At 25.1% G+C, this 15,814-nt stretch overlaps 2 protein-coding genes across 2 annotated transcripts in view; one reads left to right on the plus strand and one right to left on the minus strand.

Annotated features, from left to right (window-relative positions):
* Positions 1 to 1,140: 1,140 nt before the first annotated feature.
* On the plus strand, positions 1,141 to 9,536 carry LOC134837589 (ovochymase-2-like; the record flags this gene model as incomplete). The annotated part of the gene is made up of 3 exons (XM_063852972.1): positions 1,141 to 1,201; positions 3,818 to 3,847; positions 7,777 to 9,536. Coding segments are annotated over 3 exons (1,851 nt in total), but the record flags the coding sequence as incomplete, so codon positions are not given.
* A 4,236-nt stretch (positions 9,537 to 13,772) lies between these two features.
* The window catches only part of LOC134837591 (dynein axonemal heavy chain 3), a 28,980-nt gene continuing 26,938 nt past the window's right edge, over positions 13,773 to 15,814 (minus strand). The window contains exons 20-21 of the mRNA XM_063852973.1: positions 15,358 to 15,766; positions 13,773 to 14,078 (exon numbers count right to left, since the gene is read on the minus strand). Coding sequence (XP_063709043.1) covers positions 13,773 to 14,078; positions 15,358 to 15,766 — 715 coding nt within the window. The remainder of the gene's footprint in view (positions 14,079 to 15,357; positions 15,767 to 15,814) is intronic.

Genomic DNA, 15,814 nt, shown 5'->3' on the forward strand with positions numbered 1-15,814 from the left:
TGTCTAGACTCTAGCTAGAGTTTCAAGTTTAAGAGTCAAATTTATATAAACAAATAAAAAATATATTTTAGAAATATATTAGAAATATTTTAAAAATTGTTGATTAAAATATTTTAAATTTTGCTTCTATTGATTTAAAGTTTTAATATTTCTTAATGAGATTAATATTAATATTTAATTAATGAGATTTAATGCAAAGGCGAAATTAATTAAAAAATAAAATAAAATAAATTAATTAAATATTATTATGGAACTAAAAATTAGAAATTCTTACAAAAGTTTATCAAAAATTAATATTTCAAATAATTGTAAAAAAATAAAATTATAAAGTATTACAGTTCAATCGTTCAATTAAAAAAAATAAAATTTTTGCATTTTTTCTTTCAATTAAAAATTAAACACGCATAATTAATAAAAACAAATAAATAAAAATTCTTGTCGAATATTTTATAATTAAGGCGAATAAAAAATTTTCAAAATTTTCCCATGAGAATTTTTTGATCGGGGGGAATAAAAAATAAATATTTTTGAAATTTTTGTTAGTAATTTTTTAACGTTTTTATACCTTAAACATTGATTCTTAATATTTATTTAATTATAGTTTATAATTTTTTAAAATTTGAACTTATAAATGAAGAAAAATCAAACAAAATCTACCAAATTAAAATTTTGGTCACGTGACTTTCAAAAAATTGTTTTTCAAAATTTTGTTATAAAATGGTTTAATGAAGCGAATTTCTTCAATATAAACATTCAAAAATATTTCTATTTTATATTTAATTTTCCCCCTGAAAATTTTCGAAAAATTATGAAAATACAACAAAAAATATCAATATAATTAAATTTATTCGCCTAATTAATAATTTTTGGAAATTTTCCATATCATAAAAAAATATTTTGAATTAAAAAGAAACAAATAAAAGCTTTATTAATTCAAATCGTCAAAATTATTTTAGAAATTATTTTTTTAAACTTAAAAATATTATTTGAGGAAGTAAAATTTTTTTTCGTTAATTTTGTTTTTGTTAAATTTTTTTTTGTTTTTTTTATATTTCATTATTTTATTTAATTTTTTTCTTTTTTTTTAAATTTTTAATCTTTTTTTTAAATTTTTAATATTTTTTTTTATTTTAATATCTAATTTTTAAAATTTCCATTAATTTTTTTTTATCAAAAATTTTTTTTTGTGGCTTGAAACCTTGACCAAAATTGTTATTTCCACTCCTTTCAACGCGCTTAGATAAAAATAAATCTTAGATAAAAACTAAGTCCAAATCCATGGATAAGCAACTATGGTGATAATACCAAAAGTGAAAATTTTCCTTGTTTACTCGGCCAAAAATAATCCACCCAAATGAAAATGCCTGAAAACTCACACAAAAATTAAATGAACGTAATTAAAAAAGGTAGTAGGTTACTTGCGAAGATTCATGACTGAATAATGTTGATTTGTAATGGGCAATTAAATCGTGGGTTGTTTTAATTTTTACTACGAATAAAATTTATTTATATTTTTTCGCAAATTATTCGAGTGCATTTAATTACTATTTTCTTTAGTAAATTAATTAAAAAAGCATTTAAGTCAAAAAATTAGTTTGAAAAAAACTATTAAGAACGTGAAAATAGTAAAAAAAAATTTTTTTTAAACAAACAAAAAGTAACTTCAATGTGATTCTATATAAAAATGTTAATTTTCTGCGACTTCAAAGAAACGCAAAAAAAAAATGACAAACAAAGAAAAAACTCCTCGTGGAAAAAAGGTGTTAAAAGTGTGATGTTACATACATAATTAATGTTCTCACTTTCTTCTCGTTTTTTTTTTCTTTGTTTTTCTCGTCATTCCCTCGTGTCTTGTTATTTTTCTCTTTTTTTATTCAGTTATTTGACATATTCTGTGTGTTTTTGTCTCATGTTCAAACAAAACAGGAAAAAAAATTTTTTTTGTCACACGATTTGATGTTCTTTTCGTGAACGAGTTTCATTAAAAAGGTGTTTAACGGACATTTTCTTTCAATTAATACCGATGGCACGCAGTTCCCCCGAGACAACCCTCGGAAACTTTTATTGAACTCCGAAGATCATTATTTTTCTTACCTTTTTTCTCGTTTTATCTTCACGCATCGTGCTCATTATTGCGTCCAAACAAGCAAAAGGCTGCAAAAAATATAAAAAAATAAACGACAACCATAAAATAAATTTTGACATTAAAATTCTCAATAGCACTTTGCCATTCAATTCATGCTTCAACTCTATTTTCTAATTCATATATTATTGAAAACGGTATCGCTTCTTGGTCTTTTATGTGAAATTTCTTTTTTTTGCCTCACTCGACTTTTTTTTTGTAGAAGATAAAAAGGGGAAGTATTTTTATTTTATCTCCTTTTCCGATTCCAAAGATGCAGTATTTGCGAGGAAAGAAGAAGAAAATGATAAAGGAAAATACTCGAAGAGATCTCTGAATGGAAGTTAAATGTAACGATGTCACATCTAATTCCCTCTTCACTTCCAACGTGTGTAACTTGATACTTACTTTATGGGTTCTAATATAAAATGTGTCATTTTGCTAAACTAACTCTTGCATCGTGAACGTTCGTAGTGGCTTCATAAAATGTGTCAAGCACTTTATTTAACATATTTAAATAATAATAATAATAATTTTCTTTGGAGTTTCTTGATGGGCAATAATGCATAAGGAACGGTTCTGGAGAAAAAAAAGGTAAAGAAAGTTGTTTATGAGAAGTTAAGTGAGTTTTTTATTGAAAAGTTGGATAATTTTTCAAGGATTTTTTAAATTTTTTTTTTCAAGGAGGTCAAGGATATTTCTAGAAAAATATTCAAAAATATAGAAAAGTTTAAAAAAAAACTAAATAATATTTTTTTTACATTTTTTTTTATTTTTCAATTTTTCTTCATAGATATTCTTCTTGAGTCTTGAAAAACATTGATAAGAAAAAATTTCTTGATTTAATTTTTTTAAAATAATTTATACCTTTAATTAATATTTTATTAAATATTTTTTAAGTTTTTAAATTTGAAACCCATTTTTGAATTGAGAAATTTTCTTTTTCAAAGGGATTTTTATAGGAAAAATTATAAAAAAAATTATTTTATTTAATTTAATTTTTAATCTAATATTTTTTATAATTTTATTTTTGGACAAAATGTTGCATCCATTTTAGTTTGATTAAAAAATAAGACCGCTCTATTTTTTTTTTAATTTTTTTGTCCTTTAAATATCTAAAAAAAGAATTAATCTAACAAAATAGATAAAAAGTTAAATAGTTCATACTTTGTTCAAACATCTTAAAAAATTAAAATTTTTAAAAATTAATTGGACTTTTATCTCAATTTTTTTCATATAAAAATTAAATTTTATTAAATTTTTAAAATAAATTGAGATTAAAAAAAATATTTTTTTGAATTTGTTTCTTTTCAAGATTAAAAATTTTAAATAAAAACTTATTTTTGTTTCTCATAAACTAAATTTTTAATTTTTTTTTAAATTCAATAAAATCTAAAACCTAAATAGACTCAGAAAAAAAATTAATAATAAATAATTAATGCACAAGGTTCGTAGAAAAAAAATTATTTAAAATAAATAAATAGTAGAACAAAAACTATCTACTAAAAACTTATCTAATGAATATTATCATTTATTTTACATTATTTTAAATACAAAGTCAACTTGAAAATAAAAATTGTATATAAATAAAAAAAAAACTAACTCATGACTTCAGTCAACATTCAAAAGTATTCCAGTTAAAATATCTAAATTCCACCATGAAGTTTTTTTGGTACATTGTTTTTGTCGTGTTAGCATTATTGGCTATGGGATCAACAGCAGAAGGTAAAAGCGAAATTTAAAAAAATTAAAATTATTTTATTCACATAATTTAAACTGACATTTCTCGACAAACAGAAGAAAAAGATGACGAACGTTGCACTCCAGGCGAAGTGTACCAAAAAAAATGCAACATGTAGGTTTTAATTAAATGTACTTCAATATGATTAAGGTATCTAACATTTTTTTTTTCAATTAGGTGTGCTTGTGATATAAGTGGAAAGCCACGATGTACTATGCACTATTGTCTTTAATTTAATTTTATTTAAAAAATTACCAAATTTTGGTAAAAGTGGTCGATTTTCACGATATTTTTAGCTTTTTTTTTACTAAATTTTCAATGTTTTTTTTAATTAAAATTTAACTGTAAAAATAAATTGTCATTTTTTTAATTTTTTTTTTTTAATTTTATTATTTTAATTGTAGAAAAAATTATTATCAATAAAGGCAAGGAAAAAGAAGAAAATTTTATTTCTTCAATTTTAAAATAAATGAAAAATTAAAAATAAAAATTGAAAGATATTCGAAGATATTAATATTTTTTTTAGAAGAAATTTTTTTGTTTTCTTAAATTTTTATTTTAATTTAATTAAATTTAATTTTTTTTATTTAATTACATATTTTTGAATTTTATTTTAAATTCCATTTAATTTTTTTAATATTATTTTTTTTATTACTTAAATCACCTAAATTCTTTTTTAATAAAACCAATTTATTCGATTCATCAAAATAAAATTCCTCCGAAAATTAAAAGCTAATAATTTATGCATTTACTGCTCGTTGATTGATTTTTTTTTACGTCACTCTTGCAAAGTAACAAAATCCTTCGTGCTTTTTAATAAATAAACATTCATTTCAGACGAAATTCCTCACATATTAAATTTTTTTACGGTTTAAAAATTGATTGAATTTTAACACATGGCAAAAATCCATAAACCCAGCCATATACTTGACTTAACTTGGCATGAGAGACTAACTTCTCATCTCGTATGGGTAAAAATTTATTATGGAGAAAAATTATTTTTCCATTTTCAATTTTTTTTATTATCATATGACGAGCGACGAAGAATTTTTCCGAGTACCGAATGGAAAAATGTGATTCAAAATTCATTCGCGCGCGCATTTGATTCATTTTATTTTTATTTTCTTCAATTATTGTTATTATTTTATTATATTTGCATTACCTTTGTTCTTCGGCGCGCATATATCGAAGTAAAGGTATTTTTAAAGCATGAACAAAGGAAGCGACGACAGGAAGTTACGGCTGCTGTAAGGCATTGTTTTATGATTATTTTAAAATTTATGAAGTGATATTTGAGTCGTAATAAAAAAATGGAATATTTTTCACCTACGCAAGAATTTTTCATGCAAAAAGTTGAAAAAATTCAATTTCTTTAAATTTTTAAAGACTTAAAGTTGAAACTTGAAGCTAATGATGAAAAATTGATTTTTATCAAATTTTAATAAAATGAAGTGAAATAAAATAAAAAAAAAATTGACAGATATTTCTCGTTGCTAAAAAATATTTTTCGTTCCAAGTAACGAAATTGCTCAATCAACTACCTTTCAAAAAAATTTCCATATGAAATTTCATTTTCGACATGCCTCATATGCGTAAAAATACGCAGTAAAAGGCAGACATCTGCTTATTACGGAATTGAAGTGACTCTACATATGGAGAGCAGGGCAACCGATGTTTTTCACTTGTTGTTGTTCGACGACTGAATGAACATCCTCCGCCCCATCATCATCGGAAAATGTACGAAAAATTTATTAAATTCATTGCGTTGCATGTGAGGTACTCGGTAAAAAGCACGAAAGACCGACAAGACATCACAAAAATAAATATTAATAATAAAATGCTTCCACACAACCGAGCAACGAGGTAAGTTAAGTAAAACAGGAAGGTAGAAAAAAAAGAGTGAACATTTTCTAATAAGACGCTGTTTAAATATCGAAAAGTTTTTCGGAGATGCCACATATTTACCGTAAGCTAAGAAATACTTTGGAGCAAGTGAAATATAAATAAATACGTAAAAAGGTCACATATATTATGGCGATGCTCGTTTTTTGTGTGTTGTAGACAAATATTATCATTATTTTATGCATGATAACTTTGGAGAAGTGCAAAGTAACGAGAAAAGTGATTGGTAGCAGGAAAAGAGCGTAAATATTAAAGCGTATTTTTTTAAATTTTATTTTTTGTTAGTTGAAAATTTAATAAAAAAAAAATTGGTGAGTTTTTTTTATTTAAATAAATAATTTTTTTAAATAAATTATTTTGAAATATTAAATTATTAAAATAATATTTTTTTTAATATATTTTTAAAATATTTTTTTTAATATAATTTTTTTTTAAATTTTATTTTAAAAATTTATAAATTTTTGAGAAAAGATAATTTTTCAAACCAAATAATAAAAAAAAGCTTTTGATAAAAATTCATTAAGAATATGTATTGTAAGATGACAAAAATTAAAAAATAATAAAAATGAAATCATTTAAAATTTATTAAAATTTAAATTTTTATAAAGTCTTGATATTTTAAAAAATAGGTCTCTCAAAGAAAATTACATTGTAAATACTTATGTAAATATGAAAAACAAAGCAAATAAAACATATATTATTATTATTATTAAAAAATAATAAAAATGAAATCATTTAAAATTTATTAAAATTTAAATTTTTATAAAGTCTTGTTTTGAACTAAAATTTGAAAATTTTTTAATGAAATATTTTTCATTTTCCAAAAGTTTTGAGTTTTTCCAAATTTTATTAAAATTATAATAAAAATTTCAAAATTTAATTTTCATACTTTTAAATTTTTTTTTTTACAATCTTAAGTCTGAATTCTGCTTGTTAAAAATTCACAAAAAAATAATAATAATAATTTAAAATAAATAAAAAAATGATTATTTGACAAAAAATATAAAATTTTCCTTTAAAGCATTTGGCACAAAAATTTTTTTAATAAATAAATTTTTTAATAAACAATTGTTATTAAACATTTTAAAAAGTTAACTTTTTAAAATAATTTAAAGAAATATCTTGTCATGAAAAAATAAAAAAATATTAAATAATTAACTTTTTTTTATAAGAGGTTTAAAACAGAAAAATAAATAATTAAAAAATTAATTGGTTTTATATAAAATATATTTTTTTTATTTCTTAAATTAATTAATTTTTTTAATTGATTTTTTTAAATTTAAAAAAAAAATAGATAAAATAAAATAACAATATCAGATTAGGTATTTAAATAATTAAAATTTTTGATATTTTTTATGTTTTAAAATTTATTTAAAAATAAAAGTTTTGAATTTTTTTTAAGTTTTTAATTTTTTAAATTTTAAAATTTTTTAAAGTAATTTTTTTTTTAATTTTGTGAATTTTTTTTAATTTTTCAAAAACATTAAAAAATTATCTTATTTAATTAAATAATATTAATAAAAATTAAAAAAAAGAAAATTAATAAAATTATATTTGCACTCATTTTTAGTCCATAAAATGCTTCGTAATCAATATTTACAAATAAAAAGCAGGCAAATACTCATCAGTACAATGATCTTGAACTTTTGCAACATTGTATACCAACAAAACCTGTTATCATTCATCTAAAGTTTAATAACTTTACATGTTCTCATGCAAGTATCGTCTCAGTCTATCTAGTAAACGCAAAAGATGAAGACATTAATTCTCCTTTTAACAACTTTGTACTTTACAAACGCAAGAAACTTCAACAGATGTGATTTTATCAAAGAACTTACCGAAAAATTTAATTTCACGGGAGAAACTGCCAACAAAATTTCAACCATCGCTGAAAAATCTGTTTTTGAGACAAATCGAGTTGTGTATCATCCGCCGCAAGAGAAAAATAGTTTCGTCAGTTCTTATCCAAACTATGGAATTTTTCAAATAAATTCGAAATATTGGTGTTCAGAGATTGGAAAAGGAGGAATCTGTAAGATTAATTGCGAAAAGTTGATTGACGATGACTTGGAAGATGATATTGAATGTTTGACAAAAATTGTTGGAGATTTCCAAAAAAGGAATTGGGAAGAACCTTGGGGAGGACCTTCCTCGCTTTTCGTTCCATTTCCTATTTTTGAACAAAAAGAAATTTTGGAAAGTTGTGAAGAACCTGAAACGAAAGCTTGGAGTTCATTGAAAGATTGTCTCACCAACTTCCCACACTTTGAATACCACCATTTTACATCTGGCTTCGAAGGTGTTCCCGCAACGAAACACGAATTTCCACACGCAGCTGCGATTGGTTGGACAGATCCTGACACAAATTCAATCAAATGGGGATGCGGAGGATCTCTCATCACGGAAGATGTGATTTTGACAGCATCTCATTGTACGATGAACCGTGAAAAGCAGGCACCGGATGTCGTTCGTCTCGGAGATTTGAACATTGAATCAGATCACGAAGACACGGACGCTCAACAGTTCAAAGTTCACTCGATCATTCGACATCCGGATTTCAAATTGCGATATCACGATATTGCCCTCATCAAACTCGATCGAAGAGTTAACATCACAAATTTCGTGATGCCAGCTTGTTTGTGGGACAAGTTTGAGCTGCCACGAGATGTTGAGCTCGAAGCTTGCGGTTATGGTCAAACGGAGTTCATGGGACCTATTTCGCCGGTTCTGATCAAAGTTGTTGTCACCGAAGTTGGTAAAGACGAATGTCAGAGCTATTATGATGATGATCGGAAGTTGAGAAACGGATTAGATGGCAGGATTCATCTTTGTGCAAACGATAAAACAGGTCACCAGATGGATACGTGCGACGGTGATTCAGGAGGTCCGTTGGAGATGAAGTTGCTGAATTACGACTTGAAAGTTCCTTTTCTGGTTGGAGTTACAGCCTTTGGTAAAGTATGTGGTTTTGACTCACCTGCAGTTTATACAAGAGTATCTGCCTATATGGAATGGATCAAAAAATTTGTTCCTGAAGTTGAAAGTGATCCATTAAAGTGTTCTCAACAATATATGGAGTATCGACAGATCGTGAATCGAATCGGAAACAATTTTGACCCACAAAAACCTCTTTTAAGTTCTTCCAATGACCAAGTTGCTACAGCTACGATAATCTCGGATCAATATTTGATAACGACAGCTTCAAGCCTTCAAAAACTTTCAACGAAACCAGATCGAGTTCAACTTCAGTCAAACCAAAGCCAGATAATGATCGAGAAAATCATCAACCATCCCAAATATTCTGAAGGCAAATTGGAAAACGATGTTGCTCTCATTAAACTTCATAATCGCATCAGATGGTGTCAAGCTGATCATCCATCTTGTCTTAGCGAAAATTCATTCGAAATCATTGCACCAACTTTTCAACAAGAAACTTACATCAATAGACCAAACTTTGATTCTAAATATCGAAACATTTCAACTATATATTGTCTTGAATCTAATCAGCTTTGTTACAAAAGTGATTTTTACCATATTCCTGGTTTATGTTACGTTCCAAGTAGTTCTCCAATTGTCAAGGAATATTTTCCTACAAATCAGTTACAAACACTTGTCGAAGGCTTGGCAATCAAAAGTGATGATTGTACCTTCACGAGAGCTGTAGATGTTTCGAAACACTTTAATTGGATCAATTCTGTTGTTTTTGAGAATGAAGTTGATGCACCCGTTTTTAATGAAGACTCGGCTTTGAAAAGAGGAGAAATTTGTTAAATAGTTGGAGTAATAAAAGGAAGATGTAGAAGGAAGGAAGAGTGTACGAATTTTGATAAAAGGCATATTTTGCTTTGTAATGAAGGAACAATTTGTAGATAGAAATATTTTGATTTTTTAAAGTGAAAATTATTTTTCGTCAAAAATTTTACATTTTGACGTTTCAACTTTAAATTTCTTTCATTTCTAAAATTTAATTATAAATTTATTAGTTATTAATAATTTAAGTTTAATTTAATATATAATAAATCACAATTTCAAGTTCTTTACAATTTAATTGAGAAATCAAAAAAGGAATCAGGGTCGAAAAACTTTTTTGTGACTTTTTATGAAAGTATTGACTTTTTACTTTTGCTTAAGAAAAAGTCAAAAGTAGTTGACTTTTGACTTAAAGTCAAAAGTAAAAGCTCAAAAAAGTGATTTACTTTTGCTTAAGTAAAAGCAAAAAGTCAATAACGAAAAAGCTTTTACTTTGACTTAAGTCAACATTTTTAATGGCTTAATAGATTGATGAGCTAAAAATGTGATTTTTCAAATTTTATATTTTTTGAAAAATAAAAACTATATTTTCATATTTTTTATGTTGAATAAAAATTATAAAAAGGCTCATCGTACATAATTTGACTCGCAATGGTATCAATTTAATTTTTGAGTTTTGCATTAAAATATTTTTTGTACAATATTATGTATGCTTGGTATGAAAGTTGTTATTGGTCAAAATCAATCCAGTTAAAAAATTATAAAAAAGTAAATATTTATGGAGAAAAAATGCTTCAGAATCTCAAAAACAGTTGAAAACGACCAAAAATAAATTATTTGTAGAAAGGCGAATAAATTTAATATTTTCATTTTTTGTCCCATGATGATTTTCACGAGGGGGGGGGGAATAAAAAAATAAATATTTTTGAATTTTTTGTTAGTAGTTTTTAGACGTTAAACGTTGATTAGTTTATAATTATTTTAGTTTATATTTTTTTTTAAATTTGAACTTGAAAATGAAGAAAAATCAAACAAAATCTACCAAAGTAAAAACTAAAAAAAAAAAATTTGGTCACGTGACTTTCAAAAAATTGTTTTTCAAAATTTTACTATAAAATGGTTTAATGAAGCGAATTTCTTTGGTTTTTTGTATGATTTTTTTAAAACAGTTGAACAGTAAACAGTTTTTTTCATGATTTTTCAATATAAACATTCAAAAAAATGTCAAAAATATTTCTATTTAATTTTTATTTTTCCCCCTTTCATTTTTTCGACAAAAAGGGGGGGGACAAAAATAGATATATTAAATTTATTCGCCTAATTTAAAATCCAAAAATATTTTTCAAAATTAAAAATTTTCAAAAATGATATTTTTTTTTTCAAAAAAAAATTGAATTTCTAAAAAAATTTTTTGTTTTAGCAATCACAAAAATATGACTTTTAAGCTTGAAACTGATAAAACTTTTGACTTAATCTTTTGCTTGAGCTTAAGTTTAAGTCAACTTAAATAATTGACTTTTAGCTTTTTCTCAAGCAAAAGTCAAAAGCTTTTTCTTTTGAAAAAGTTTACTTAATACAAAGAAAAAGTCAAAAGTAAATTGACTTAATGACTTTTACAAAAGAAAAAGCCAACTTATTTTAACTTCTTATTCTGAAGTCCAAGATTAAGCCTTGAAAAGTAAAAAGTCAAAAGTAAAAGTCGAAAGTTTTTTCGACCCTGAAAGGAATATTGAATATTAAAAATTAATTTAAATTCATAGACAACTTAAAATATACAAAAATTAAATTAAAATAAGGCCGCTCCAAATAAAAATAAAGTCCAAAATTTTTTAAAATAAAATGGGGGGGGGGGCAAAATAAAAAAAAAAGTTTTGAAATACTATTTTCATGCTAAATGACAAAATTTTATTAATTTTAGAGCGTTAAATAATATTTTTGATGTTTTTTTTTACTATTTACGTTGAAATTGGCTTATTTAAAATAGATTTCAGAATATTTCATATTAAAAATTAAAGAAAAAAAAAATCTTAAAAAACAACTGTCAGAAAATTTTGAAAAAAAAATTTAATAGTTTTATGAAAAATATTTCCCGGGCGAAAAGGATATTTCTCACAACTGACATTTTTGACAAAATTGTGTTAAGAATGGGAAAGTATGCTTAAAGACGAGTATTTTAAGATACACTGAGAGATTTTCAAAAATTTTGAAAAAATATCAGTTTTACTTCAATAGAAAGAATAGGAGAAAAGGATAAATCGCACAATTGCATACAAATTGCTAACAAGTCAAATTTTAAAATTTCTCCAAATCCGTTTCTCCAACTACCCCTTAGAGATTAGATAAGAAATTTTTCTGCACAAAAATTGTTTTTAGTGGCCAATTATTTACTTTTGTGCGCTTGAAAATGAAGAAATAGTTTATAAATAAATTTTTACAGCTCAAAAACCGTAAAAAACTTTAAATCGATTTTTCTCAGTTTGTTAAAAATGTTAGTTGTGCGATTTATCCTTTTCGCCCGGGATTTTTAGAGAAGAAAATTCATGATAAAATATGATTTCCAAAACAAAAATTTAAATAAATTGAAAATTTTTCAAAAATTTTTTGGAAATTTTCTTGAAAAATTATGAAAATACACCGAAAAACGGTCATTTTTGGTTAAATATTTAACTTTTTTTTATATTGCCCCATTGGATTTTCGACTTTTGAAATGGGGCATCGGACTTTATTTTGGGTTTTCATTTGGAGCGGTCTAATTTAAAAAAAAATAATAAAAATAAATTGGTTTTATATAAAATAATTTTTTTTTTTAATAAGAAATATAAATAAAATACAAATACCTAAATAAAAAAAAAAACAAAAAAGTATAGAAAAGTTTTCGTCCAGAGGACTTTAAACTTAAGCGCATTTCGTGTTTCTAAAATTTCGCAGTTATTCAAACGCCTTTGAATTCAATCCCTTGAACACGACAACATCAAAAAGTGAAGACACCGTTACGGATAGACAACATTTCAAAACTAACAGCGCATTTTTTCTAACGAAATGCGCTAAAAAATTATTTGAAATACAAAAAAAAAAACATCAAGAAAATTAATAAGAAAATAGATTTAAAGAAAAAGACAAAAAATAAATCTTAACTCCTTCAAAAAAATTCTATAAAAAACATTCGCATAAATAATTAAAAATTCTGTGCCAAGATGTGGTACCTATTTTTTCCAATTTTTTAACAAAAAAGGTGAAAACCACAAAAAAAAACGTTTGCTTAAAAAAAATTCATTTTTAGCGAAAACAAACTTTTACTTGAAAAAACTTTTTAAAAATAACAAGACACCAACGCAAAACAAGACAATCTTTTAAAAAAAAACAAAGATTAAACGTCAGCAGAAAATAATCGCAAAATTACGCTTCAAATTTTATGCAAAACCTGCCGGATGTCGAATTTTGTGGTTCCTCTCTCGTTGTTACATCCGTTCTTCTTGTGTGTATTTTACACCTTGTCGCATCATGTTGTTTCATAAATATACGAAGAAAACGGATGAAGAAATTCGCTTAAGACACAGACCGATAACCACTTTTTCGAACGAGGGTTGAACGATCTCCGCATCAAACTAATAATATGAAATAATCAAAAATTCAATAAAGTTTTGCAATATCGACGTGTGTGAGAGAGAGTGAACGGGACGCTTTATCATGCAAATGGAAACACGCCCAATTTTATTAAATTCTAAATTGAATGACACTCCTCTGGAGCCGGAATGAAAGAAACAAATTTCTAAATATTTTTGACGTCATGCGACAAAAGAAACAAAAGGGACCGAATGTGGTTTTACGTCGAAACGAAGGAAAGAAAAGAAAGCGACATGTCACAAAAGTCTAACCGATAAATCTCTGAACTTGGTCCCTAATTAAAACCACAAAGAATTCTACGAAAGCAGTAAATAATATTTACTTTTGCCAACTTGTCTTCCGTTGTTATTTTTCCTCGTCTTTGATGCCATTCGATTCCGAAACGAACGAGAAATGTTATTATTTTGATTCGAATTCGGTCGAAAACATTCTCAGCACAAAGGACCGAAATGTTTGGGCAAACAATCCGGAAACAGATTGTGTAAAGTCCCTCTTTTGCAAACATTCCCAAAAATAAATTTTATTTATTGATTTAAATCGAGAGAGAGGTGCATTCAAAGGAAATTTTGTTTGTTTTGTGTTTCAGGTCACTCCGGTGTTTGTGTGAGTTTGTGGGAGAGAAAATCAAATTCTTCAGTCATCTAATTGACATAAACAAGCAGTGCCTCTATTAATCCAGTGCGAGGGATGTTGCAACGAGTTGATCTCGATAAACATGACAAAATTTGTCGAATGTCCTGTCGTGGAAAGGACTCCTTTGCGTGCGCTCGTTTTGTATACGGGACAATCGTATTCGAGTTTTTTGGAGGTTTTGGTGTCTTCAGATACGAGAACGGGTCGCATGCCGATGACAGGTAAGGTATCGAAGAGAACTCGTGAATGGGATTCGTCGAGAGCCATTGTTTCGCGATTCCAACGAGCGCCTTCTAAGTAAAGACCCTAAAATAAAAAAAAAGAAAAAAGTTATTTAATTTAAAATTATTTTTATTCTAAAGTTTTCGATTTTTTTATGAAAATCAACGATTTTTTTTTTTATTTTTTGAATTTTTGTTTAAATTTAAAGGGATTTCTTCTTAAATTTTTAAAGAATTTTTTAGTTTTATTTAAATTTAATTTTTTTTAATTAAATTATTTTAATTCTTGAAAAAAAAATTTTTTTCTTCAATTTTTTTTTAAACTATTAAGGAGGTATTCTTAATAAATTTATTATTTTTTATTGAAGTTTTAATTTCTTTTTAAAATAATTTTAGGCGTCTAAATTCATTTTTTCCAAAATTTTTGAAATTTTTGAAATACTTTTTTTCAAAAAATTAAAAATATTTAAACTCTTTGAAAAATATTTTGGTTTTATAATTTTTTTTAAATGTTTGTATTATTTAAAAACATTTTAACTAAAATTGAAAAAAAAAATAATATCTTAAAAAATAATTGTCAAATTTTTTTTTAAATTAATTTCAGTAATTTTTATTATTAAAAAAAAATTCATGTCAAAAAATTTTCAAATAAAAAATTGAAAAATTTTCTTTAAAATTTCTTGAAAAATTGTAAAAATACACCGAAAAGCGGTCATTTTTAGTGAAATTTTTAACTTTTTTTTTATTTTGCCCCATTGGATTTTCGAATTTAAAATGGGGCATTGGATAAAACTATTGAGTTTCATTTGGAGCGGCCTTAATATACATAATTAATTTGAAGAATTTAATTCATTTTTTTTTACAATAAAAATATTAAGAAAATCGAAGAAAAATATGAAAAAAAAAATAAATAATTAATTAATTTTAGCTTAAATATTAAAATTAGAAAATCAATAAAATAAAATTTATTTTGAAAAAAATCACATTTAAATAGGCAACAATTTTTAAAATTAATTTTTATTTTTTTTAAATATTCGGAAATACAATTTAAAAAAATAGTTTTAATTAATTTAAAAATAAAATTGAAAATTAAATTAAATTTTTATCTAATTAAATTTTAAAAATTTTGCGAAACTAATCAACTTAAAAAAAGTAAAAATAATTAAAAATAGGAAGAAAAAATTTTAAAAATTACTTACATGCCATGTTTTGTAATCCTCGTTAATAGACATTTGTCTCTGATGATCCAATGTTGCATTAAAAAATTGTTAGTAAATTTAATATTTTTTTTTTAAATTAACAAACTTGTTTAAAAAAAACTCAAAAAGCTAAAAAATACGAATTTAACTCCAAAAACCACAAACCTTCACATAAACTCCAAACTGTGGCTTCTGAACTTCCTCCACGCCAAAACTCGTAAAATCAAATTTCATCTTTAACTGATCGATCGGCAGCTCATTCTTCCGCGAATGATTTTGCAGCACTGCCGTAAGGAAACTTTGCGTAAAATAAAAGCCAGAAATCCAATGAATCGCTGGTTCGCCCTCTTCAATCCAGCCCTGGAAGAAATTCAAGCGACAGAGCAAATCGTTGATGTAACTTCCGAGTGGCTTGAGCGACGGATAACTTTTGCGCGCCCATGCTTCGGGAATTCTTCCAATTGACATGGATTTGTAAACGGCTTCGAGACTTGGAATCATCGTGATTTGACCGAGAACGGCACGTTTGACATCAAAAAGTGACTTTCGGATGTACTCGATGAGAGTGTTGAAGCTAAAAATGTTGAAAATTAATTAGAATTTATTTATTTTTATATGAAAA

The sequence above is a fragment of the Culicoides brevitarsis genome, chromosome 1, assembly GCF_036172545.1.
Source record: "Culicoides brevitarsis isolate CSIRO-B50_1 chromosome 1, AGI_CSIRO_Cbre_v1, whole genome shotgun sequence".
NCBI classification, from domain to species: Eukaryota; Metazoa; Arthropoda; class Insecta; order Diptera; family Ceratopogonidae; genus Culicoides; species Culicoides brevitarsis.